This window comes from Balaenoptera musculus, chromosome 10 (assembly GCF_009873245.2).
Source record: "Balaenoptera musculus isolate JJ_BM4_2016_0621 chromosome 10, mBalMus1.pri.v3, whole genome shotgun sequence".
Classification (NCBI taxonomy): domain Eukaryota; kingdom Metazoa; phylum Chordata; class Mammalia; order Artiodactyla; family Balaenopteridae; genus Balaenoptera; species Balaenoptera musculus.
In genome coordinates this window covers 69,809,060-69,828,988 of record NC_045794.1, presented here as the reverse complement: position 1 = coordinate 69,828,988, position 19,929 = coordinate 69,809,060, and the positions used below count along the sequence as shown (strand labels likewise).

The 19,929-nt window shown below is 35.6% G+C and overlaps 1 protein-coding gene across 1 annotated transcript; it reads left to right on the top strand.

Annotated features, from left to right (window-relative positions):
• Nucleotides 1-34: 34 nt before the first annotated feature.
• Nucleotides 35-19,657, top strand: TSPAN19 (tetraspanin 19). The gene is made up of 9 exons (XM_036867005.1): nt 35-147; nt 5,782-5,874; nt 5,965-6,037; nt 7,718-7,842; nt 11,199-11,273; nt 14,421-14,531; nt 17,042-17,185; nt 18,102-18,185; nt 19,453-19,657. Exons 2-9 carry the CDS (start codon nt 5,794-5,796, stop codon nt 19,519-19,521), a joined length of 762 nt encoding a protein of 253 aa, XP_036722900.1. The 5' UTR covers nt 35-147; nt 5,782-5,793; the 3' UTR covers nt 19,522-19,657.
• Nucleotides 19,658-19,929: the final 272 nt, after the last annotated feature.

Here is a 19,929-nt window from a genome sequence, read left to right as displayed (position 1 = left end):
CCTCCAAACAAAGAGTAACCACGGCAACTGCCAATCCCAGGGAAGATGGACCTTACCGGTGCCCCAGTAGGACAAACTATCTCTATTCGAAACCAGAACGAACGCTTCATCTCAGGAGCTGGATAAGGAATTTAAATTTTCTTTCAGGTACGTTTTAATATTTAAATAATTTTGGAAAGTATTTAATAAAAAATGACACTTTGTTACAATTACCCAAGTAGAGGTAGCCTGACCTTTAAATTGTTTCTGACCTATCTATATTTATTATGTGCATCTAGTAAATGTTGAGTTGCCCATGTATAAATTGTACATTCCACAAAACCTTAACCCTGAATAGTGATTTGTGGGGACTGGAAGTATGGAAAAAATGCCAATAAATTGTTTGCCTTCCGTGACAACAGTTTCTTTAAAAAAAAAAAAATCAATCAATTATCACGCAATTATCAAAATCAGTTATGAAAAACTTCTAAGTGAATGCATGTGTGGGGTGAGAAATTTGAAAAATTATTTTCTGTAATATGTTTTGCTGTAAAATATTGATGGTGACACACACTGTTTTAATATAAAACTTGAAGTTTAAGTATATATCATAATATTTAATGTTAACTTAAAAATTCATCAAAGTTTCTTTTTTTGGTGAAGAAAATATATAGTGTACAAAATGTAAAATTTCATTTTAATTAATAACAGATATCCCTGATTTTAATTTTTTTGAAGTTTGCAAATGAAGCATTAAATTCCAAGCGGAAGTAGTTAAGCATAATTGTAGAAGATATCTGATATACAATAAGCTAAAAGCAAACAATTTCATTGAGCCTTTGAAAGAAAATAGACTATATTTCCTGGTAACAACTGAATAGTAAAATGTATTGTGTCAACTTAAGAATTAATAATATAGAGTGAGAAACCAGTAGACTTTTGATATTTAAAAAACACATTAGTTCCTCATTCAAGAAAGATAATGATTTTCAAAAATAAACTACTTCTGGTTTCAGAATTAAATTTTGGGTATTTTCATTATAAAAGTCCATGCTCAAGTAACATTTTTTCTTTTTTTAGTTTAGTTTTGTTGCTGATTTATAAACTATCAAACTCTTCATTTAAAATGCTCAGACTAACATTATGTTGAAATTCACATTTAAAAAATCTTAAAATTTTGTTTGTAATTATGAAATTATTCGTACTTTTCCCAAAGAATATCAAATCCATTAGTAACAAATTAATTTCTAAAAATAATTTTAAACAACTAATTTGAAGATATTGTCTGAATTGCTTTCCTTCTTAATGCTTACCTTGTCAAACAAATTGACAGAAAAAAAGAAAAACATTGGAAGTTCTTCTGAAGATAAATTAATCCATGGTGCATGTCTCTACAACTCATACTTTCAAGTTACTTATTAAAAAGAAAAAAACCTACTCAGGTTAAAGGATTATGGACAAAGTAACATAATCCACTTTCGTCTATAATTTCTAGGAGGAGTGCAATTAAAGAGATTTTTGCTAAACGCTGCCTAGTTAAACAATAGTTTCAAGTTGAACTGACTTACAATCTATGACTATTTGCAAATTCTTAGCAAAGCACACATGATCCCTCACAATCTTTACTGAGTCTACTTCTCCAGCCTTATCTTTCATCTCCTGCCACTCTACCCACGCCCTGGTGCACTTCACTCTAAAGCCTGTGAACGCAGTGTTCCATCTGTCTTGAAAATTCCTGCCTCTACCCTGTGTTTGCCTGACTGGGACCCTCTTAATCATCCTTCAAGGATTATCTCAAATTCATTGCCTTTCTGAAACTTCCCAGCTCCGTTATTCCCAGTCCCCACACCCCCAACACAGTTCAGAGTTGGCCACAGGCTTTAATACTTGATTCCCTAACAGTTTGTCTTATTTATTCATTTTTTGTGTTCCCATCTCCTGGCACTGAGAAGGAACTTAAGAACAGTAATTAGAGTATTATTTAACTAGTGAAAAATGACACCTATGAATAGGTGAATTATTGTAAATTGTCCTTCCCTATAGCATTTATACTATTAAAACAATCTCTGCTGTTGGACCATTTATTAACTAATCAGGAAATGAACCAAAGAAATACCATACCAGGACCTTATTTGAGTTAGTTAAAAATATTCTTTGTCTATAGCAAAATAAAATACAAGTCTACCACACTACAAATATTTACTTAGGAACTGCACGAACTTGCATATCTTTGTGTAAGCAAATCTTCGTTTTCATTGATGTTGTTTTTAGTATGCGGGGCTTGTGGCTGAAAAGATCACACGTGACCATCTCTTACCATTCTATGCAAACGTGGCTATGGGCTTCCTTGGCTCGTTGCTGAGACACCTTGTTTGTTGTGTTCTAACTCTTTAACTTGAACTGTTTGCTATGGTCTGAATGTTTGTATCCCCTCAAAATTCACATGTTGAAGTCCTTACACCCAATATGATGGTGTTAGAAGATGGTACCTTTAAAAGGAGGTGATTAATTTATGAGGGTGTATAGCTCATGAATGGGATTAGTGCTCTTAGGAAGAGATCCCACAGAGCTCCCTTTTGCCATGTGAGAATAAAATAAGTCTGAAACTTTGCATCTTTATCTCAGACTTCCAGCTTCCAGAACTGTGAGAAATAAATGTCTGTTGTTTATAGACTACCTAATCTGTGGTATCTTGTTATAGCAGCCCAAATGGACTAAAACTGTTCTGAAGTTACCATCAACATCCTCCTTAACCAAGTCAGCTGACTTTGAGAGTACAGAGTTCTCTCCCTTTTTGACATCTGTCTCATGTAACATTATTTTAGAAATTTCTTCCTCGACTGGTTTCCGTGAGATCATGCTTTGCTTATGTTCTCGCTTCTTAAAGTCTGCTTTAAAAAAAAAAAAATCCAAATTCCTAATTATATCATTCCCTACAATCAAACCTCTGCTCATTTTTATCTATAGTTAATCCCTCATCTCTTTCACTTATTCCCAAGATATCAGCTCTCTATGGATGACTCCCAGTTCTGCATAGCTTATGCTCTCCACTTACCTGCACTCCATTTCCAGTGCTTAACCACAAGGGTATCTTTTACCAATTCAAACCCAATTATTAAATATTAAATTTATGGAATTTATGAAAAATTTTCAAACAATTCCAGTGATTCTCATTATTCTTTTATTTTCCCATCATAAAAAATCTTTCTGATCATCTTTGATTCTTTCTTGCTTGTAGTAAAGCATATTGAAATGTATCAAGACCCTCTTTTTCTCCCTCTAATTATCTTTTTACTGCCCTTTCCTATCTATCGGTCATTTTGTTTGGCTTTTCCCACCCTAACTCACTTCATTCCCTCATCTTGGGCACATAGTTACCTCTGCCTCCAACTGAGAATTGCCATGTGATTAATCGCCATGTGCCAATGGAATATGAGCAGAAGAGAAGTATGCAACTTCCACCTCACTTGCTTAAAAGATGCTCGCCTGAGTTTACTCATCCTCTTCCTTTCTGCTGACTGTAAAGGATTACACCTTGAGCAAATTTGGGAGCCATATACTGAACAGGCTGGAGCAAGTCCCACGTTCCTAAGATGATTTCCCAGTAGAGAACCCATTACCCATCTTGGACTGAGAGAGAATAAACTTCAGTTTAGTTTCGTATTTGGGTCCTTTGATAAAACATTTTAGCCTTGACTCTACCCTGCTAATTATTATCAAATCAACAGTCAAGCCTCTGCCTTCAACATTTCACACCAGAATCACTGCAGAGATCTCATTCATTAGTCTTCTTTCTCTTTCTCATTCGTAGAGAAACAGAGGCTAGGTCTTTGGGCTTAAGTTCTCATTCAGACGGTAGGAGAGGATCACAGCTATCTCATAGGCTGCAGTAAATAGAATTGAAGCCAAAATGTAGATCTACAACATCTTGGAAAGAAACTGAAATAAAAATCAGGCAGTCTTTCCAACTGAGTGTCCCATCCAAATAATCCAGGAACTGGAGGAATCCAGGGATAAGACTAGAGGACAGAAACTGAAGAAACCAAATGATAGCGGAAGAGTTTGAGGCAGAGGGTGGAAGATGAAGCCTGGAGAGACTCCTGAAGCTGGGAAGAAGTACCTTGGAAATTTTTAGGAGGAATATGGCCTTGGATTGAAGTAGGGAGGGAAATGCATGGATGCTAACCTAGACATCTCTTACTTATCCACTTTCTAAGGCATCTTTCAGTTCAACAAATGGATTGGTGTCTTCCTAACTAGGGACAAACAGCTTCAAGTCAGTCCTACTAACTCTGCTTTCGTTACCAAACCAAACTTGGGTCTGCTCGCCCACACGCAGTAAAGCCAACCTACTGACACCAGGTTGTGCTGAAGGAAAGTACGGCATTTATTGCAAGGTGCCAAGCAAGGAGAACAGGCAGCTCCTGCTCAAAAGACCCAAAGTCCCCCATGGCCTTCAGGGAAGGGGTTTTAAAGGCAGTGTGAGGGAGGCGGTGGCAGGGTGCGTGATCAGCTCGTGCACAGTTCTCTGCTCGGTTGGCATCAAGGTGAAGTTTCAAGCATCATCAACCTTCTGGTTTCAACCAGTCTAGGGTCTATGTTCTTATGTCAGCAGTTTTCATCTGGTGGGGGTCTGCTTCCTATAAAAACAACTTATGAATGTGTGTCAGGCCTTTATCTGTATCTTTCAGGGAACTGGGAGTTGGGTGATTCTGGTATGTAGCAGATTTATAGTCTAAATTGTTACCAGTTCCCCAGCCCAACAGCTCTTCTTTGTTTCTACATCTTCACATTTCCCAATCACTAACTCTTGAGTCAGCCTTTTGAGACTCAAGGGAGGCCTGGGAGGCTAAAGCAAAAACCTTTTACTTCAAAGGACAGGGACACAGGGGCTTGTATGCTGTTTCACCAGGTCAATTATGTACTGCATGTATTGAAACATTGTAAAGTACAATACTTTTTAAAATACTGAGCCAGCTAGAATTGAAACAACCAATGAAAAAAGAAAACCCAGAAACATACCCAAGAAAATGTAAAACCTCCATATCTAATAAACCAAGCACCAAAACTGATAAGTATTGATTTTTACATAAATGTTTTAGGAAAATTGGCTATCTGGAAAATAATTTTTATTTAAAACCACCTTAAATTAGTTCCCTTCCTTACACTGTATACCAAAGTAAATTGTAAGCTCATTAAATAATTTAATTCACCTATTCATTGATTCATTCATTCAATAAATATCTATTGCTATTGTACCCACTATGTGTTAGACTCGGGGTTGTAATGGTATACAAGATCTACTCTCTCCACTTAAAGACCTCAGAGTCTACATGGGAAGGAAGACAAGTAAAGATGAAAAGAGGCAACAAATAGAGATCAGGGAAAAGCTTCCAAGGCTAGACCTCAGTGAGGAGTTAACTTTATTCTGGGAAAGAGTAGGACAGTCAGATGTAAAGGAAAGGTTTCTAGCAAGGAGAACAAGGTGTGTTATGACTGGAAACAAAATAAAATATTTCATTTTCTGAAAACTGCAAGGAGTTCAGTAAGGCAGCTATTGACATGTTCTACAAATGCCCTGTTGGTCTCGACTGCCTGGCCAAAAAATGCAGATAAAGAAAGACAGATACAGTTTCAAGACATCTTCAATATTTCCTTATATTCAGGAGAGCAAAGGGGAATGTTATACTGACCGCTGGTATGAGAAGAAAAATATGCAAATAAAGGACGTGAATAGGCAGAATTATTTAAAGTTATTACTGTGGTGAGTGTTTATTGTAAAAGTTGTGTTTATCTTTTCAGAATCATCAGTATATGGGGAGAAAAAGAATGTTAAGGAAAAACAAAACATTAATTTTTAAATACTTTCTTAATCTCATTAATGGAGCTTTCTTGGTAAGTATCTTCATAATTATTTAGTAAAGAAAATGTGCATTTATATTGGCAGTTAGTTCAAAAATAAGTATTGGCTATCTTTTTTTGTAGGTTCTTGGACTTTTACTCATGGGATTTGGTGCATGGCTTTTATTAGATAGAAATAATTTTTTCACAGCTTTGGGTATGTATCTATTTTCCTTTCTCTAAATCAAACAAGGCATTCAGTGTTAAACAACTGCATACATGATTTATTCAGCAGGTGGCAGTATTTCTCTAAAATTCATTAAGTACTGTCCAATTTTTCCTCAGAAAGTCTTTGCCAATTGTTCTAAAAACACCTTATTAAATAATAAGACTTAAATCCAAGACCATAAAGGAGAGGGAATTTTGAGAGAGAGATCTAGGAACTTTGGGCAAGAGAGATGAGAGAAATGGAAGATTGTGGTTGTTCTGCTGACTCTGGACTTTGACAGATCTATAGACTTGAAAGGATAATGGAGATCAACATAGCTTCACTGCCCAAGTTAAATAATCTCTTTTAAAACTCAGTTACCATATCCTGTCACCATCACAAGATTAGAAATAAAATAAAATATTCCCTATGGAAACAGCTTAAATGTACATCAGTGGATGAATGGATAAAGAGATTTTATATATATCTATATACAGATATAGACATATAAATCTATCTATCTATCTATATATATATAGATATCATATCGTTAGGCACTATCCCATGAGCTGAGGATACAGAAGTGTACAAGAAAGATAAAGGGCCTGTGCTCATGGAGCGTAATTCCAGTGAGGAAGACTAGAAAACAGCACATAGAATGTTCACAATTTGACCCCTGCAAACCTTCCCAGTCTCACCTGCCTGAAGCTGTAAATGCCAGCAAGGCTGAGTTTCCTACACACACTGCACCATTCTGTGTCTCAGAATGCTTCCACCATTCCAACCTAGAGACTTCCAATTATAATTTAAAGCCTAAGCCCAGGTGTTACCTTCTCCAGTAATCTTGCATATCTTCACCTTCTCCCCCTACTAGATTAGGTGCTCTTATACCCAGTGGTGTGCTGGTAAATGTCCTGGGATGGAGTCTCAGTTTATGGTATTTGCTGATTTCTGTGGTTTATATAATCCCATGATGGCCAATTTCAAGGTGCCAGTGTGGACTGAGTTGGTTTACAGATTTTGTGAAAATTTAACAGTTGGCTTTTATGTGCCAGAACAATCTGTTTCCAGCACACCACTGCCCATTGCCTCTACTCTTCTCCCATAAAACCTAGGGCATATTTAATTTATTTATCTCTCTTTAAAAACAAATTGCTAAGCACTACATTTGTGTCATAGCACTAAGAATTTAACAGTTAGCCTGTTGACTATATAAATATATATAGTCTCTAGCACAGACAGCTCAGTCTAGATGGGGAGAGAATAAAATACAGTTTTAATGGGGCCATATTAGCAATAAACTCAGGGTTTCATACACGGGAAACTTAACCCACATGTGTTAAGTACTCAGAAAATTTTTGATGAATGAATGAATGAATATAAAAATGTTTGGAGGTACATTAGACATAGAAGAATTCACCCTAGAAAAAGTCATCTTCTTTCATAGAAGACAATAAAGGTAAGGTAAAGTTAAAGGGATCTTCTGAGATTGAAGAAATTCTCTATCATGTCATTAAAGGAAGAAAAGTTGTTAAGAGCAAGTAAGAGGTGCTAGAATGAGGTTAAAAAAGAGAGAAAGAGAATCCTAGTGGTTTGTTAGCAGCTGCCTAGGAAACCTTGGGATGCTGCATTTATTATTAAATAGAAAATAAATATCACTTAATAATAGCTATTTTGTGGTTTCCACAGATGAAAATAATCACTTGATAGCATATATTTTTCGAATTTTGATTGGAACTGGTTCTGCTTCTGTTCTTCTTTGTCTCTTGGGTTATTTGGGAATTCACAATGAAATCAGATGGCTTCTAATTCTGGTACGTATTTCATTTCAATAGCCTGAATTTGTATCTTTGATTTTCAGTGTTTGAGTCACACACGTGAGCAAGAATGATTTATGTCACTGTAACACTGCAGTACAATGTGCTCTTGGGAGTAAGGCCATGAAGTGCCCCCTCCCAAGAATCTTTTCTAGGTAGAATTTTCTTGGTGAGTTTCCCATGGACTAAATCTGGACCTCAACACTTACACACTTAGATATTAATTTTCAACACAGCGTCAGTAGGAATCCATCTCCTAGGGTGAACTACAATTAACCAAACTTAAATCTGAAGACTAAAATCAGAATACAGTATGTTAAAGGCAACGAACAATGAAGTTTAGCAGGGAAAAGGAAACATGGCCTGTAGTCGGCACATTTTCTCCCTGTGGGTGTGCCATGTGGGAAGCTAACTTGTAACTGAGATCACAATTTATAATTTAACAAAAAGAAATACAGCTGCTGAGAGGGCCAGACTCTGGCATCTGGCTAGCACACTATCTCTCCCCAGGCATATAACATGAAAAGGTAAATTATAATGAACATGAGCCATTTACCATACGTGGAATAGGTGTGGATCACAATCAGTGGATTCAGGTAAAATATAGCTTCTAACATTTTCTTTAAATCAAATTAGTTTTAATTCACAGGCACTTTCCTGTGAAGCAGATAGGAAATTCAAATGTAGCCAACTGTGCCCCTCTTGCCAGGAAGAATGCAGAGATACTTAGCTTTTATGCAGTGCTGAAAGTCTGGGTGGTCACTTTGGATTCTGTTTATCAGTCTATACCAGTTACCATGAAAGCACTCACTTTCCCAGCTGATGTGGTCCCTTCAGGACTACATATTCTGCTGTTTGAATGGCCTAGGACAGCAAAGACAGTGCTGTTCTTCATCCAGTATATACCAGTACAGGCATATCGGTGAAATTCTTTTGTGAAGGATTGGTAAGTAACCATTACCTCAGTTCCTTTCCTGCAGTTCCCCTTCCCCGAGGCCTGAGACATTCAACCCTGCCAAGGACACAGCAATTAAAGGAGTCATGCCTGACAGAGGAATTAGTTACTGCCTATTGTTAATAATTGCTGCCTGTTATTATTTGAATATTACCCATGGCAGAGGCATTTTAGGCAACACTGGAAACCACACCTTCATTTCCCTCTGGGTCTTACCTCCTTACCATGGCAATGCCAGGAAGCCAAGCGCTAGTGCCCATTGCTTTGAGAATCTGCAGACTCTAGGATCAGTCTCACAATCTTTTTAGTCTAAAAAAGACCTCATTCTCTCTTCTTACTCTCCTCAAAGGCACACCCTCTATTCTCAAATTTTATCTTTCTCTTCTCCCAGAACCTATAACATAATTTTCTCATGGGGCTTCTGATTTTGGATATGGAAACCAGGACAGAAATGATTTGCAGGAAAATTTTAATTTTCTCATTGCCACAAATTCCCATTTAGGTAAAGGAGACACAGAGCCTGCTATTAATATAATGTTGTGGTTTGAGGATGGGAAAGGAAGGGGGCAACTAGAGGGAGAAAAACATAAACATCTTATAAGTTTCTGCCTCATGTAATTCAAGTATTAATGGACCGTGACTGAGAAAGCCTGACAGACCCCATCATAAGGAATATACATGCTACTAGGACCTGATAGCTTAGATCCTGAAGCCAAGATACCATTCTCCCTTCCCGACGGTCCATGGAAGGGTATTGCAACATTTTGTAATCACGACACTTTTGCTATTCTCCTCTGAATTTACCAATACTTTTTTGATGGACACACTTTCTCTTTAACCATGTTAATTCACATAGTCAAGCTATGGGCAAATCTTATATAGGCCTAAACACTATTCTCTGGCTTAAAGGTGATTTTGCATGCTCCTACTCTAATCAAATAGATACTACTTTTGCATTTTAACTCCTTGGGACAATTTCACTTCCCTGTGAAAAGTTCTCCAGCAGTCTCTCACTGTGCTCTCTAAGTGCTAATAACATGTAAATACACTGAATGTTTCTTCTGTAGATATCTAACTGCTGTTAAAAAATAATTTTCAAAGGTAAAATCATGAATCACCTATATGAAAATGAGCATGTATCAGAGACTTTATTTATATAATTAATTAATAGGGGAACCAGTAAGAAGTAACAACCAGTTTAAATAAGAATTAAGCTTGTGGAGATTTATATTCTCTATAGACTATTCATTTGCATATTCATGAATAGTAATCATTTGCATTGCTATGGAAACTTTTGTATTACTATCAGAGTTGTGTAAGTTAACTCTTTACAGAGTTGAATAATAGTTTAGTCAAAGGTAACATTTCATACTCCCATTGAATCAGAAACCTGGGAGGGTCCACAGACAATAACCAGCTTGCCGTTGAAAAGAAACCCAGTGACTTTTTGGAAACAATTGTTTTGCACAGTTTTCCCTTTGTCTACCTGTCTTCACTACTATTCCTTGGCAGTGAAGATTAAGTAAGGTGTTGTGTGTAGAAGTATTAAAAATCTAAACTTCTAAACGGATCTAAAGACCATATTTTTGTCTCTGAAAATAGGAAATATATTTGTCAAGTAAGCAATTTTAATGGAGTATTTTAAAGTATTAAATGTTTAAAATAGGTGAAACTAAGAATACTAACAGTAAATCATCCTTGCTTATACTGATATTTTAGTTAGTAAAATATTCAGACTGCTAACTTTTAAAATTATTTTGAATTCTAGATAATATGTATCACTATGAACTGCTATGATGAAGAAGATTGCAGTGGCCATAAGTTTAAAATAAAGAAAATAGTCAAATAATGTGAAAATCATTTTGTTTGGCTTTGGATAGAAGTATTTTCAGTTTTCAAAGAAATAGTCCAAATGTGCATACAGATTAACTTTACTATTGCCGTTGCTTTTGTTACTTTCTCATTATTTTTATTATTGTTGCTGTCGTTACTTTGTGCATGATGGAATAGTTTACATGGTAGGTCACAATTTAGTGAGTTCTCCACTGGTAGCAGAATGGTGTAAGTGGAGGTCTAGATATTTAAGTTCCCCTCTATGACAGTTTTAGATCCGAATGAAGAAGGTATCATCATCAACTCCATTAGACCAAGTAGTCTGTTAGGTTCTCATGAAGCACTATCACTTCTTTCTATCTTACTCTTATCCAAATGTTCATTGATTTTTTTTCTTTGCCTTTTGTTTCAATAATTTCACTCATGTATGAGAACAGGAAACTTCAGCAATACCTATGTATATTTTAAGACTGTACATTTCATGTGATGTGCATTTTCCCATCACTGTAGCATCTAAAAATATATTAGGAGCATAGTTCTCATTTCTATGTGTCTTTTGTTTTAGTATGCAGTACTGCTAATGTGGGCTTTTGGTGTTCAAGTTGTACTTTCAGCACTCATCTTCACAAAGAAAGAGGAGGTATGGAAACATCATCCTTTTATTTGAAAAATAAAGAAAAGCAGATACTTTAGATTATTGAGACCTAAACCTATATTAAAAGCTAAAAGTAAATGTCTTGGGGGGAAAAAAAGGATTCAATGGAAGTACTAGAATTCCACATAGGAAGGGGACAGGGGTCAGATTGGAATGGTGGGCTAGGAGAACTTGTCTTTGACTCTGTCTGCAGAAGATTGAGAATGTTGTAAATAACAAAGAATGTGGGGGAAGAGGAGATGATGCTTATTGTGGGATATGCAAAATTGGGCCCCCAGCCAACCCTGGCTGCCACTACTGACTCCATCACGGTACTATATTCTATTTTTGTAAAGAAATATCTTTAGACTTGTACGAATTTTAAATTTAGCAATTTCATTTAAATAAGATTATTGAACAATTCGTATATTTTGTACAGGTATGGTCATGAGTGATACAATTAAGTTAACTAGAACAAGATTTATATTTTTCAAGTCAAGTTCAAAAAAGCACATAATAACTTGCCTGAAAAAACTTTTTGGTAGCAAAACTTACCTATTACAGCCTACAGACTTTTAATTCTTTAAGAAATTTCAGTGTTTCAGTGCAGTGAAGGTCTGACTTTGTCTCGTGGGAGACTCTCCTGTAGCAATAAGAGCATGGACTTGAAGTCATACAGGTCGGCATGTGACTAGATAACAACAAGCCATTTAACAGCCCTAAACCTATGTCTTCATCTACCTACCTTATAGAGTTATCATTAACTGACAATTATAAAGTTCCTGTTATAGAGTAGCTATTTGAGAGCTCTCTACCTTCCCTTAATTGATTTTGAAGGAGAACCTGATTAATTTCTAGGCTTCCTAGCCTTCAGATTCTTTCTATATACCAACTCCTAATTAATGGCCAAACCTCGACAAAATCTTTCCTATACAACACCATTGCCCTCCAACTTCATTTGCTCTCTTGTGCTTGGCATCTATCCTGGCTATCTAATTTTCTAGGGCCTGTTGTTAATGGTTTGGCATTTGGAGCTAAAATTTCTTCTTTCCATATCCAAAATGTGTGTGTGTGTATGTGTGTGTGTGTGTGTGTGTGTGTATGCACACACTCAAGTGAGTCCTATAAAACTGTTTTGGTGGCAAAGCACCAGATCCCAATCCATCAGCCTCTAACTTTTGGACCTGGTGATGGAACCTGAATATCACACTTAAGGACCCTTAACACATGAATATAATTAATCAGTGTCACCCATATTTATTTATTTAAGTATTATTCACATACTCCTCTCTACCTATTTTAAGAATAATAAGAGCTATCATTTAATAATAACTACCATGTGCCAGAGACTGTGATAAGCACTTTATTGGCACTATATTATTGATCCTCACAACAACTCCTAGAGCTGCATTGTAAATCCTTCTTTCTCAGACAGGAAACTGAGGCTTTGAAAGGAGAAAATACATGCTAAAATATATCATAGCCAAATGAAGGAGTCTGCACTCTAATACTCATTAACTGATCCCAGAAATGACAGCTTTGTTTACATCACTTGCTTTCTACTTTCAAACTGGACTGAGCTCTCATGAGCCTCTAAATATTTTATGTCATTCACAGTGCCTAACTCAGTGTTGGAGACGCACTAGGTCTTCATGGGATGTTTGTCAAATTGAATATGTGTGAGGGAATTTTATTTATATAGTAGTCACCTAGATTATATATGAAAATCATTTTTACTCTTATGTACTAAGGTGTGATTCATATGCACTCTGAATCTCCCAAGTAATGCTTTAGAAGGTAAGTAAGGACATAAGTCTGCCCCCTCTCCACAACAATATAAAATGGAAAAACATCATTTTCTATTCTAAATAAAAATTAACTTAGGGAATATGTTAAATTGATTACTTATAGATCTAAATAACATGTTATTTTATTCCAATCTTCTTAAATGTATTAAAGCATAGATATGTAAGTGGGTAAAAGTTTAACTTGTACAGATGTCTTAATTATTGTAGTATTCCCACCAGTTATTTAGTTTTCATTATTAAAGAACAGCATATTACAATGAGAAATTATTAGACTAGAATCCAAATGAATTATATTTAGAAGTTGCAGCTCCTCTTCTTTATTCATGTAAACAAAGCAAATAATCATATTCTCTGAGTATCTATATCCATGTTCAGAAAATACAAATAATATCTGGCCTTTCTACCTTTTCTGGGGGGGGGGCCGCACCGCGCAGCATGCGGGATCCTAGTTCCCTGACCAGGGAGCAAACCCTTGCCCCTGCAGCAGAAGTGCAGAGTCCTAACCACTGGACAGCCAGGGAAGTCCCTGGCCTTGCTACCTTTTGCTATTTTACAGGACCAAGTTAAGAATTAGTTATGAAAGTCATATAAAGTTCTAAATGCTTAAAAAAGTTCCTACTAAAAACTACCTCTGCAAAATCTAGATTTCAAAATAGCAGTTTTCCCCCAAACTTTCACATGATTGTTTTTGTTTTAGCATTGTGAAAAGATAATTTTTTTTAATTAAAAATCATAATTCTTGTAAAAATATACAATAGACACAGGTCAATAATTTTATTTAACATCTTGTTTAATGCAGGAACCAGTTAAGATATAAAAACCAATTCAAAGGAGAGTCCAAAGAGAAGACACTACAAAACCGACACAAAACAGGCTTGGAAAGGGGACAGATCAATTCCATCCCCACCAGGAAAAATTCATCTGCATTTCTCTGACAAAGAATCATTTGCCTAACTACAGTTTTCTACAACTTACAAAGTTGTAAAATAAATTAAAAACTAGGAAAGGTACAGACTCGTAGAATCAGAGGACCCTGAAGGTATACTAGAGAAAGCCTAGTTTTCATTGAAAAGATCCTCAGTCATTTTTTTTTTGGTCCATTTAAAAGCCTTTACAGCACATAACTTTCTCCCTAATCAGAAAATAAGTCTAATGTAGTCTTCCTATAGATCACAATGTGAAAGACCAAAGGCCTCCACACTCACTGATTGCTAAAAATAGTTATAAGGAAGAAAAAAACACCTAGAAATAATTAGAAAACAACAAACTGACTTTGAATACTTTTTATGAGGAACCATAAGGAAAGTTTCTATCAAATTTTCACTTTTAATAAAACTTTCAACAGGTTCACCAAATATGGCATGATAAAATTGGTTCAGTCATTTCTGAGTACGGATCTAAGGACTTGCCTGAAGACATACCCAAGTGGACGATTCTGAATGCCTTGCAGAAAAGAGTAAGATGAAATTAGCATAAAACTAAAAATTAGATGCCAAAGGTGACCGCTGCTGAGAAATGGGGAGACAAGGAAGGACAGGGGATGGGGCACAGGAATTAGAGGCTCTTGTATTTCATCTAAACCAACAGGGTGGGATAGGATCGTCTCAACTTACAGATCTTGAGTTTTATCTTTCTTTTGTAATGTGTATCTCCTTTTCTGAGTTAATTGACATGCATTTTAACCTGAATTCATGTGTAAAAGTATTGGGAGTCTACTGCCAAGTGGAATAATCTACCCTGTCGCCCCCACGGGGAGATAGGGTCTAAGCACAGCCCCTGCTGGCAGCATAGTATCCTGGTGGTTACCATTTGAGCCTGAACATCAGGTTTGCCATGCAGTAACTTTGTGATACGGGATAAGAAACCTTCTTAACTTCACATACCATATTAACAAAATAGGCAGAATAACCCCTACCTCTGGTTGTTAAGAATAAAGGAAGTAATGTAGGGAATATAGAGAAAACCTTGGATCTGGGACATAGTAAGCAACTAATACTTGTTAGCTAATGTTGTTAGCATTATTATTTTCACAGTTCAGATTTTTCTCGGCAAGGTAAGGGAGTGTATGTAGTCAGCCAAATTGTTTACAAGAATAGATCAGCATGGGAACATAGTAAGTGCTTTATACCAAAAAAAAAAAAAAAAAAAAAAATAGCAAACATTTAACAGCACTAGGCCCTCTTATAGGTGCTTTTCATATATTAACTCATTTAGTCCTCCCAACCCAATGAGGTAAGAACTGTTATCTTCATTTTATAGATGAAGGTCAGAGAAATTCAGTAACTTAGCCAGTTTCACTTGGCTAATGAGTGGCAGAGCCAAGATTCAAACCCAGACAATCTAGCACTAGATTTTGTACTCAGCTACTACACCAGAGCCTCACATAAGCATAGTTATTATTTTTAGTATATTTAATAACAGAAATGCTTTTTAGGAGAATTTAAATGTATTATAAATGATTTTATTCATCTTATTTTTTTTGCTGATGTATGTGATCTGAACATGTATTGCATTTTCAGATTGCATTATGACTGATAGCAGGGTATCAAACCTTCCTAAGGTCATAAACTGATAATTAGGAAAACAGTTCTATATGTATGACATCACTATTTTTTTTTAGCTATTATTTCATTGTATTTTTTTTTAAGTTTTTTTTATTGGAGTATAATTGCTTTACGATGTTGTGTTAGTTTCTGCTGTACAATGAAGTGAATCAGCAATATGTATACCTATATCCCCTTCCTCTTGGCCCTCCCTCCCCGCCTTCCCCCACCATCCCACCCATCTAGGCTGTCACAGAGCACCGAGCTGAGCTCCCTGTGCTATACAGCAGGTTCCCACTAGCTATCTATTTTACACATGGTAGTGTATATATGTCAAATCTAATCTCCCAATTTGTCCCACCCTCCCCTCCCCTCCCCCAGTGTTCACACGTCCATTCTCTATGTCTACGTCTCCATTCCTGCCCTACCAATAGGTTCCTCTGTACCATTTTTCTAGATTCCAAATATATGGGTTAATATACAATATTTGTTTTTTTCTTTCTGGCTTACTTCACTCTGTATGACACTCTGTATGACAGACTCTAGGTCCATCCACGTCTATTATTAATAAGAATCCAGCTTACAGTTTCTAGCCATGAATATCATTGAGATAGTATATGTCGGATTGTTTAAACTAACTTACAATATCCAAACTCTAAAGCACTATTTTAGTCATTCGACATTTCCAAGACTGACAAGATTGTTGGTACATATTGGGACATAGGGAGTACTGTTGTTATAACTTTCAATAACAAATTTAGAAAATAATGAACTACAACTTTCTCTTATTTTCTAGGTGACAAATATATAAGCTGATTCTTTCACATCCTCCCAATTCAACTTGATAGGATTGGAAATAAGACATTTAATAGATATTTGATCATTTCTATGACTATTTTCCTTATTAACTTTTTGGGTTTTTTGTGGCAAATTTTCATGCAATACAAAATATAAAGTTAACATCTCACATTAACCCTAAGAAAGTAGTAATAACCTTGAGTCTCTATGTATATTAAACACATATGGCAGCACATGTTGGATAAATTATAAAGAAAACTGTTATAGTTAAGAGAAGGTATGGCTAAGGTGATTCTCTCTTCTGTTCTGGGTCTAAACATGGTTTAGTAAATCAAGTATATCTTTCATCCTGAGCTTCTATAAGGTAAATTCAGATATAACAATTTCATTCAAACATAGCCCACTTATATGAGTAGAGATCTTTAGCTCTGGTTAACATCAACCATAGCAGCAACAAGGTAATGGATTAAACAAACAAAAATACACTTATTGTTTTAATTCACTATATTTCAATGGAGAATAAATTAATAAATTTATCACAAAACCACTTTAATATGCATAGGAGTCATATAATTAACTGCATTTTCAATATTTTATAGTAAAATTTATAGAATCTTTTTTCTAGTTACAGTGTTGTGGCCAAAAAAATTACACAGATTGGATGAAGAATAAGAATAAAGAAAATTCAGAACAGGTGCCATGTTCTTGCACAAATTCTACATTAAGAAAGTGGTTTTGTGATGAGCCACTGAATGCAACTTACCTAGAGGTAAATGTAAGTTAAGGCTTCTCCAAGTGTTTACGGTACCTTTTTTTTTGCAAGTCATTTTAGAATTCTGAGCAATTTTTTATATTAAAAACAATGTCATTCATGGTTATTAGGTTCTTAAGCAACTTCACTAAAATGAAACCATAGCGAGGTGAATTGTATTATTTGTTATATAACAAATTAATTAAACTTGCTGGGGTATGTGATATAAGTTCTCCTATAACTTGGGATACCATCAACTTTCTCCTCAACCATCCTTTGATGAAAGAGGCACTTTTGACAAATCTCTGTTGTGTAGGATTGGTAAAGGAGCTGCAATAGCAGAAGTAAAGAGGCATGAGGTTTGGCAAAAACTGAGGGAGGAAACCCCAGCAGTGACAAAAATGGTGTTTAGGTAAAGGTGGCAGAAGCAAGAGTAGAGGTTCATCTGTAGCAACTGCTATTTACAGATACAGAATATTGATAAACTAGGGATTTTCATCCCAAGAACTTCTTATACTTTTGTAGTTTATATACTGATGTTATTCTATTTTTAAAATGTATCTTTCAGTAACATAATTCATTCATAGGTAAATGGAGCATTATGTTTCTTAAAAGGTTCTCCTATTTGGGAAATATCACTTTAGGCAGTAGTATGCTGAATTACAGTAGTGTGTAGAAAATCAAATCCCTCTCAAAACTAAATTTCTGATTTCAACTACATGACAACATCATAGCAACTTTAAAAGTAGCAACCGAGGTGTCCTGCAATTATATGAAGCTTTCTGGGCTAGTAAGTCCAGTCTCCAGTTAGACATTGACTTGCTTTTTAGACTTTGGTAAATTACTAATCTCTGTGTCTCTTCTTCTTTGTAATGGAATTATGTATAAAAACATTTCCATCTCCAAGTCAGCCTAAGTAAGTTCTTTTCCTTAGGGCTGTGAAGATAAAATCAACACATGGTATCATACTAATGCTTTAACATTAATTGGAATTAACTTTGGACTTTTGGCTTCAGAGGTAAGCTTTTGTTTATATGTTTAAAGATGAAAAAATTAAGTATAAACTATATAGGATAAACTGTAGAACAACCAGATGGAGACCTAATCAGACAAATTAATCCAATAGGAGCCAGGACACTGAGACTGTTCACACCCAGGAGAGGAGTAGGTCCCAACTGGAGGTGATATCCCTAAGTCAGCCTGGGTGCAGCCTGTTAATAAGTTCTCATCCTGGGAGGTGGTGATTTCATTGCTTTGTGATTTTTTTAGAAATATCAATACTTCATATCTCGGCAGTGAGAGGACCATGTTTGGCAGTCTGCAAGCTGGCAAATTTCTTAAATCTAGGCTGATGTTTGACATTAGTAAATCTATTCACTCAAATACTCATTCGTTCATTGCCTCATTCATTCATTCAATAAATTTGGAGGGGGGGAGAACATCTACTGTGTGTCAGGTACTGTACTAGACGTTAGAGATACAATGGGAAGCAAAATCTACATATTCCTTGACCTCCAGGGTGCCAACTGCAGAATCAAAGTTCAGAAATAGTACTTCATTCTCCAGTTTCAGTGAAGACTGATGAAAGCTAGTGAAGGCTATGGATTCAAAGAAACTGTGAGAGTGGATAGATTATTACTGTGTAGACTAAAATGTTGGGATAACGCATGGTTTGGCCAAAATAGGATACCAAATTTAATTTTATGGTGATCCACAAAGGCACTGACGTAAAGTTCCGTAAATTCTCTTCAGCTGGTAACAGTGTTAGTCTCAGGATAGTGGTAAACAAGACATTTTTATAAGCACCGATATCATTCTTTTTAAATGTTTATTCTCTATTCATGCTGAGGTATTTAAGGCAAGACTGAATGGGGGATATTATCTGTGCTCCATTTTATCATCTACCTTTTGCAGACCACCTTTCATGATCCTGTAACAAAAAGAGGGAGTTTTGTAGGAGTGATGACAAAGTTAGAAAGATGATGAACACAAAACATCAGCAGTTCATCAAGGCATCTAGCCCAATGATAGCCCATGTAATTAAAACTGAGCAGTCTATTCCTTAGCCCCCTCTATAAATGAACTTGGTGACAGCTAGGTTACCCTACAAGACACATTCTGCAGACTTCTTATTCACAACCATATGTACCTTACTCTGAAATTTTCTTATTCTCTTTGATCCCCTTTCCATTTACAGAATACATTTTGGTGATTATATAGTATTAGCTTTACAAATTATTCTTATTGATTACATTTTGATCTCTTATTGTTTCCTTTTTTTCCAGGTTTTGCAATTCTCATTAACCGTTTCCTTCTTCAGACACATCAAGAATAGAATATACGCAGAAAAGTGATCTTTAGATTTTAATTTGTCCAGAAGAAACCAGTTAATTCTCAAAATAATCATGTTGTATTCTTCTAGTCCAAAAAACAAAAAAGTTTTGAATTATATTCATTAAGTCTCAGATTTATTCAAATCATTGATTATATGTCACACAGAATTATTGGATATTTTAATAAATCAGCCCATGAAATTTTTATTAATTTGGTTTTTCAAAATATCAAATTCTGGAGAGATTGGAATTGACATATATACAATATTGATACTATGTGTAAAATAGATAACTAATGAGAACCTACTGTATAGCACAAGGAACTCTACTCAATGCTCTGTGGTGACCTAAATGGGAAGGAAATCCATAAAAGAGGGGATATATGTATACATATAGCTGATTCACTTTGCTGTACAGTAGAAACTAACA

Bases quoted from the DNA above. Each gene is read 5' to 3' on its own strand.
- TSPAN19 (XM_036867005.1), top strand. From the start codon at position 5,794: ATGGGGAGAAAAAGAATGTTAAGGAAAAACAAAACATTAATTTTTAAA. The intron at 5,875-5,964 runs GTAAGTATCTTC...CTTTTTTTGTAG, and splicing joins TCATTAATGGAGCTTTCTTG to GTTCTTGGACTTTTACTCAT. The intron at 6,038-7,717 runs GTATGTATCTAT...TGGTTTCCACAG, and splicing joins TAATTTTTTCACAGCTTTGG to ATGAAAATAATCACTTGATA.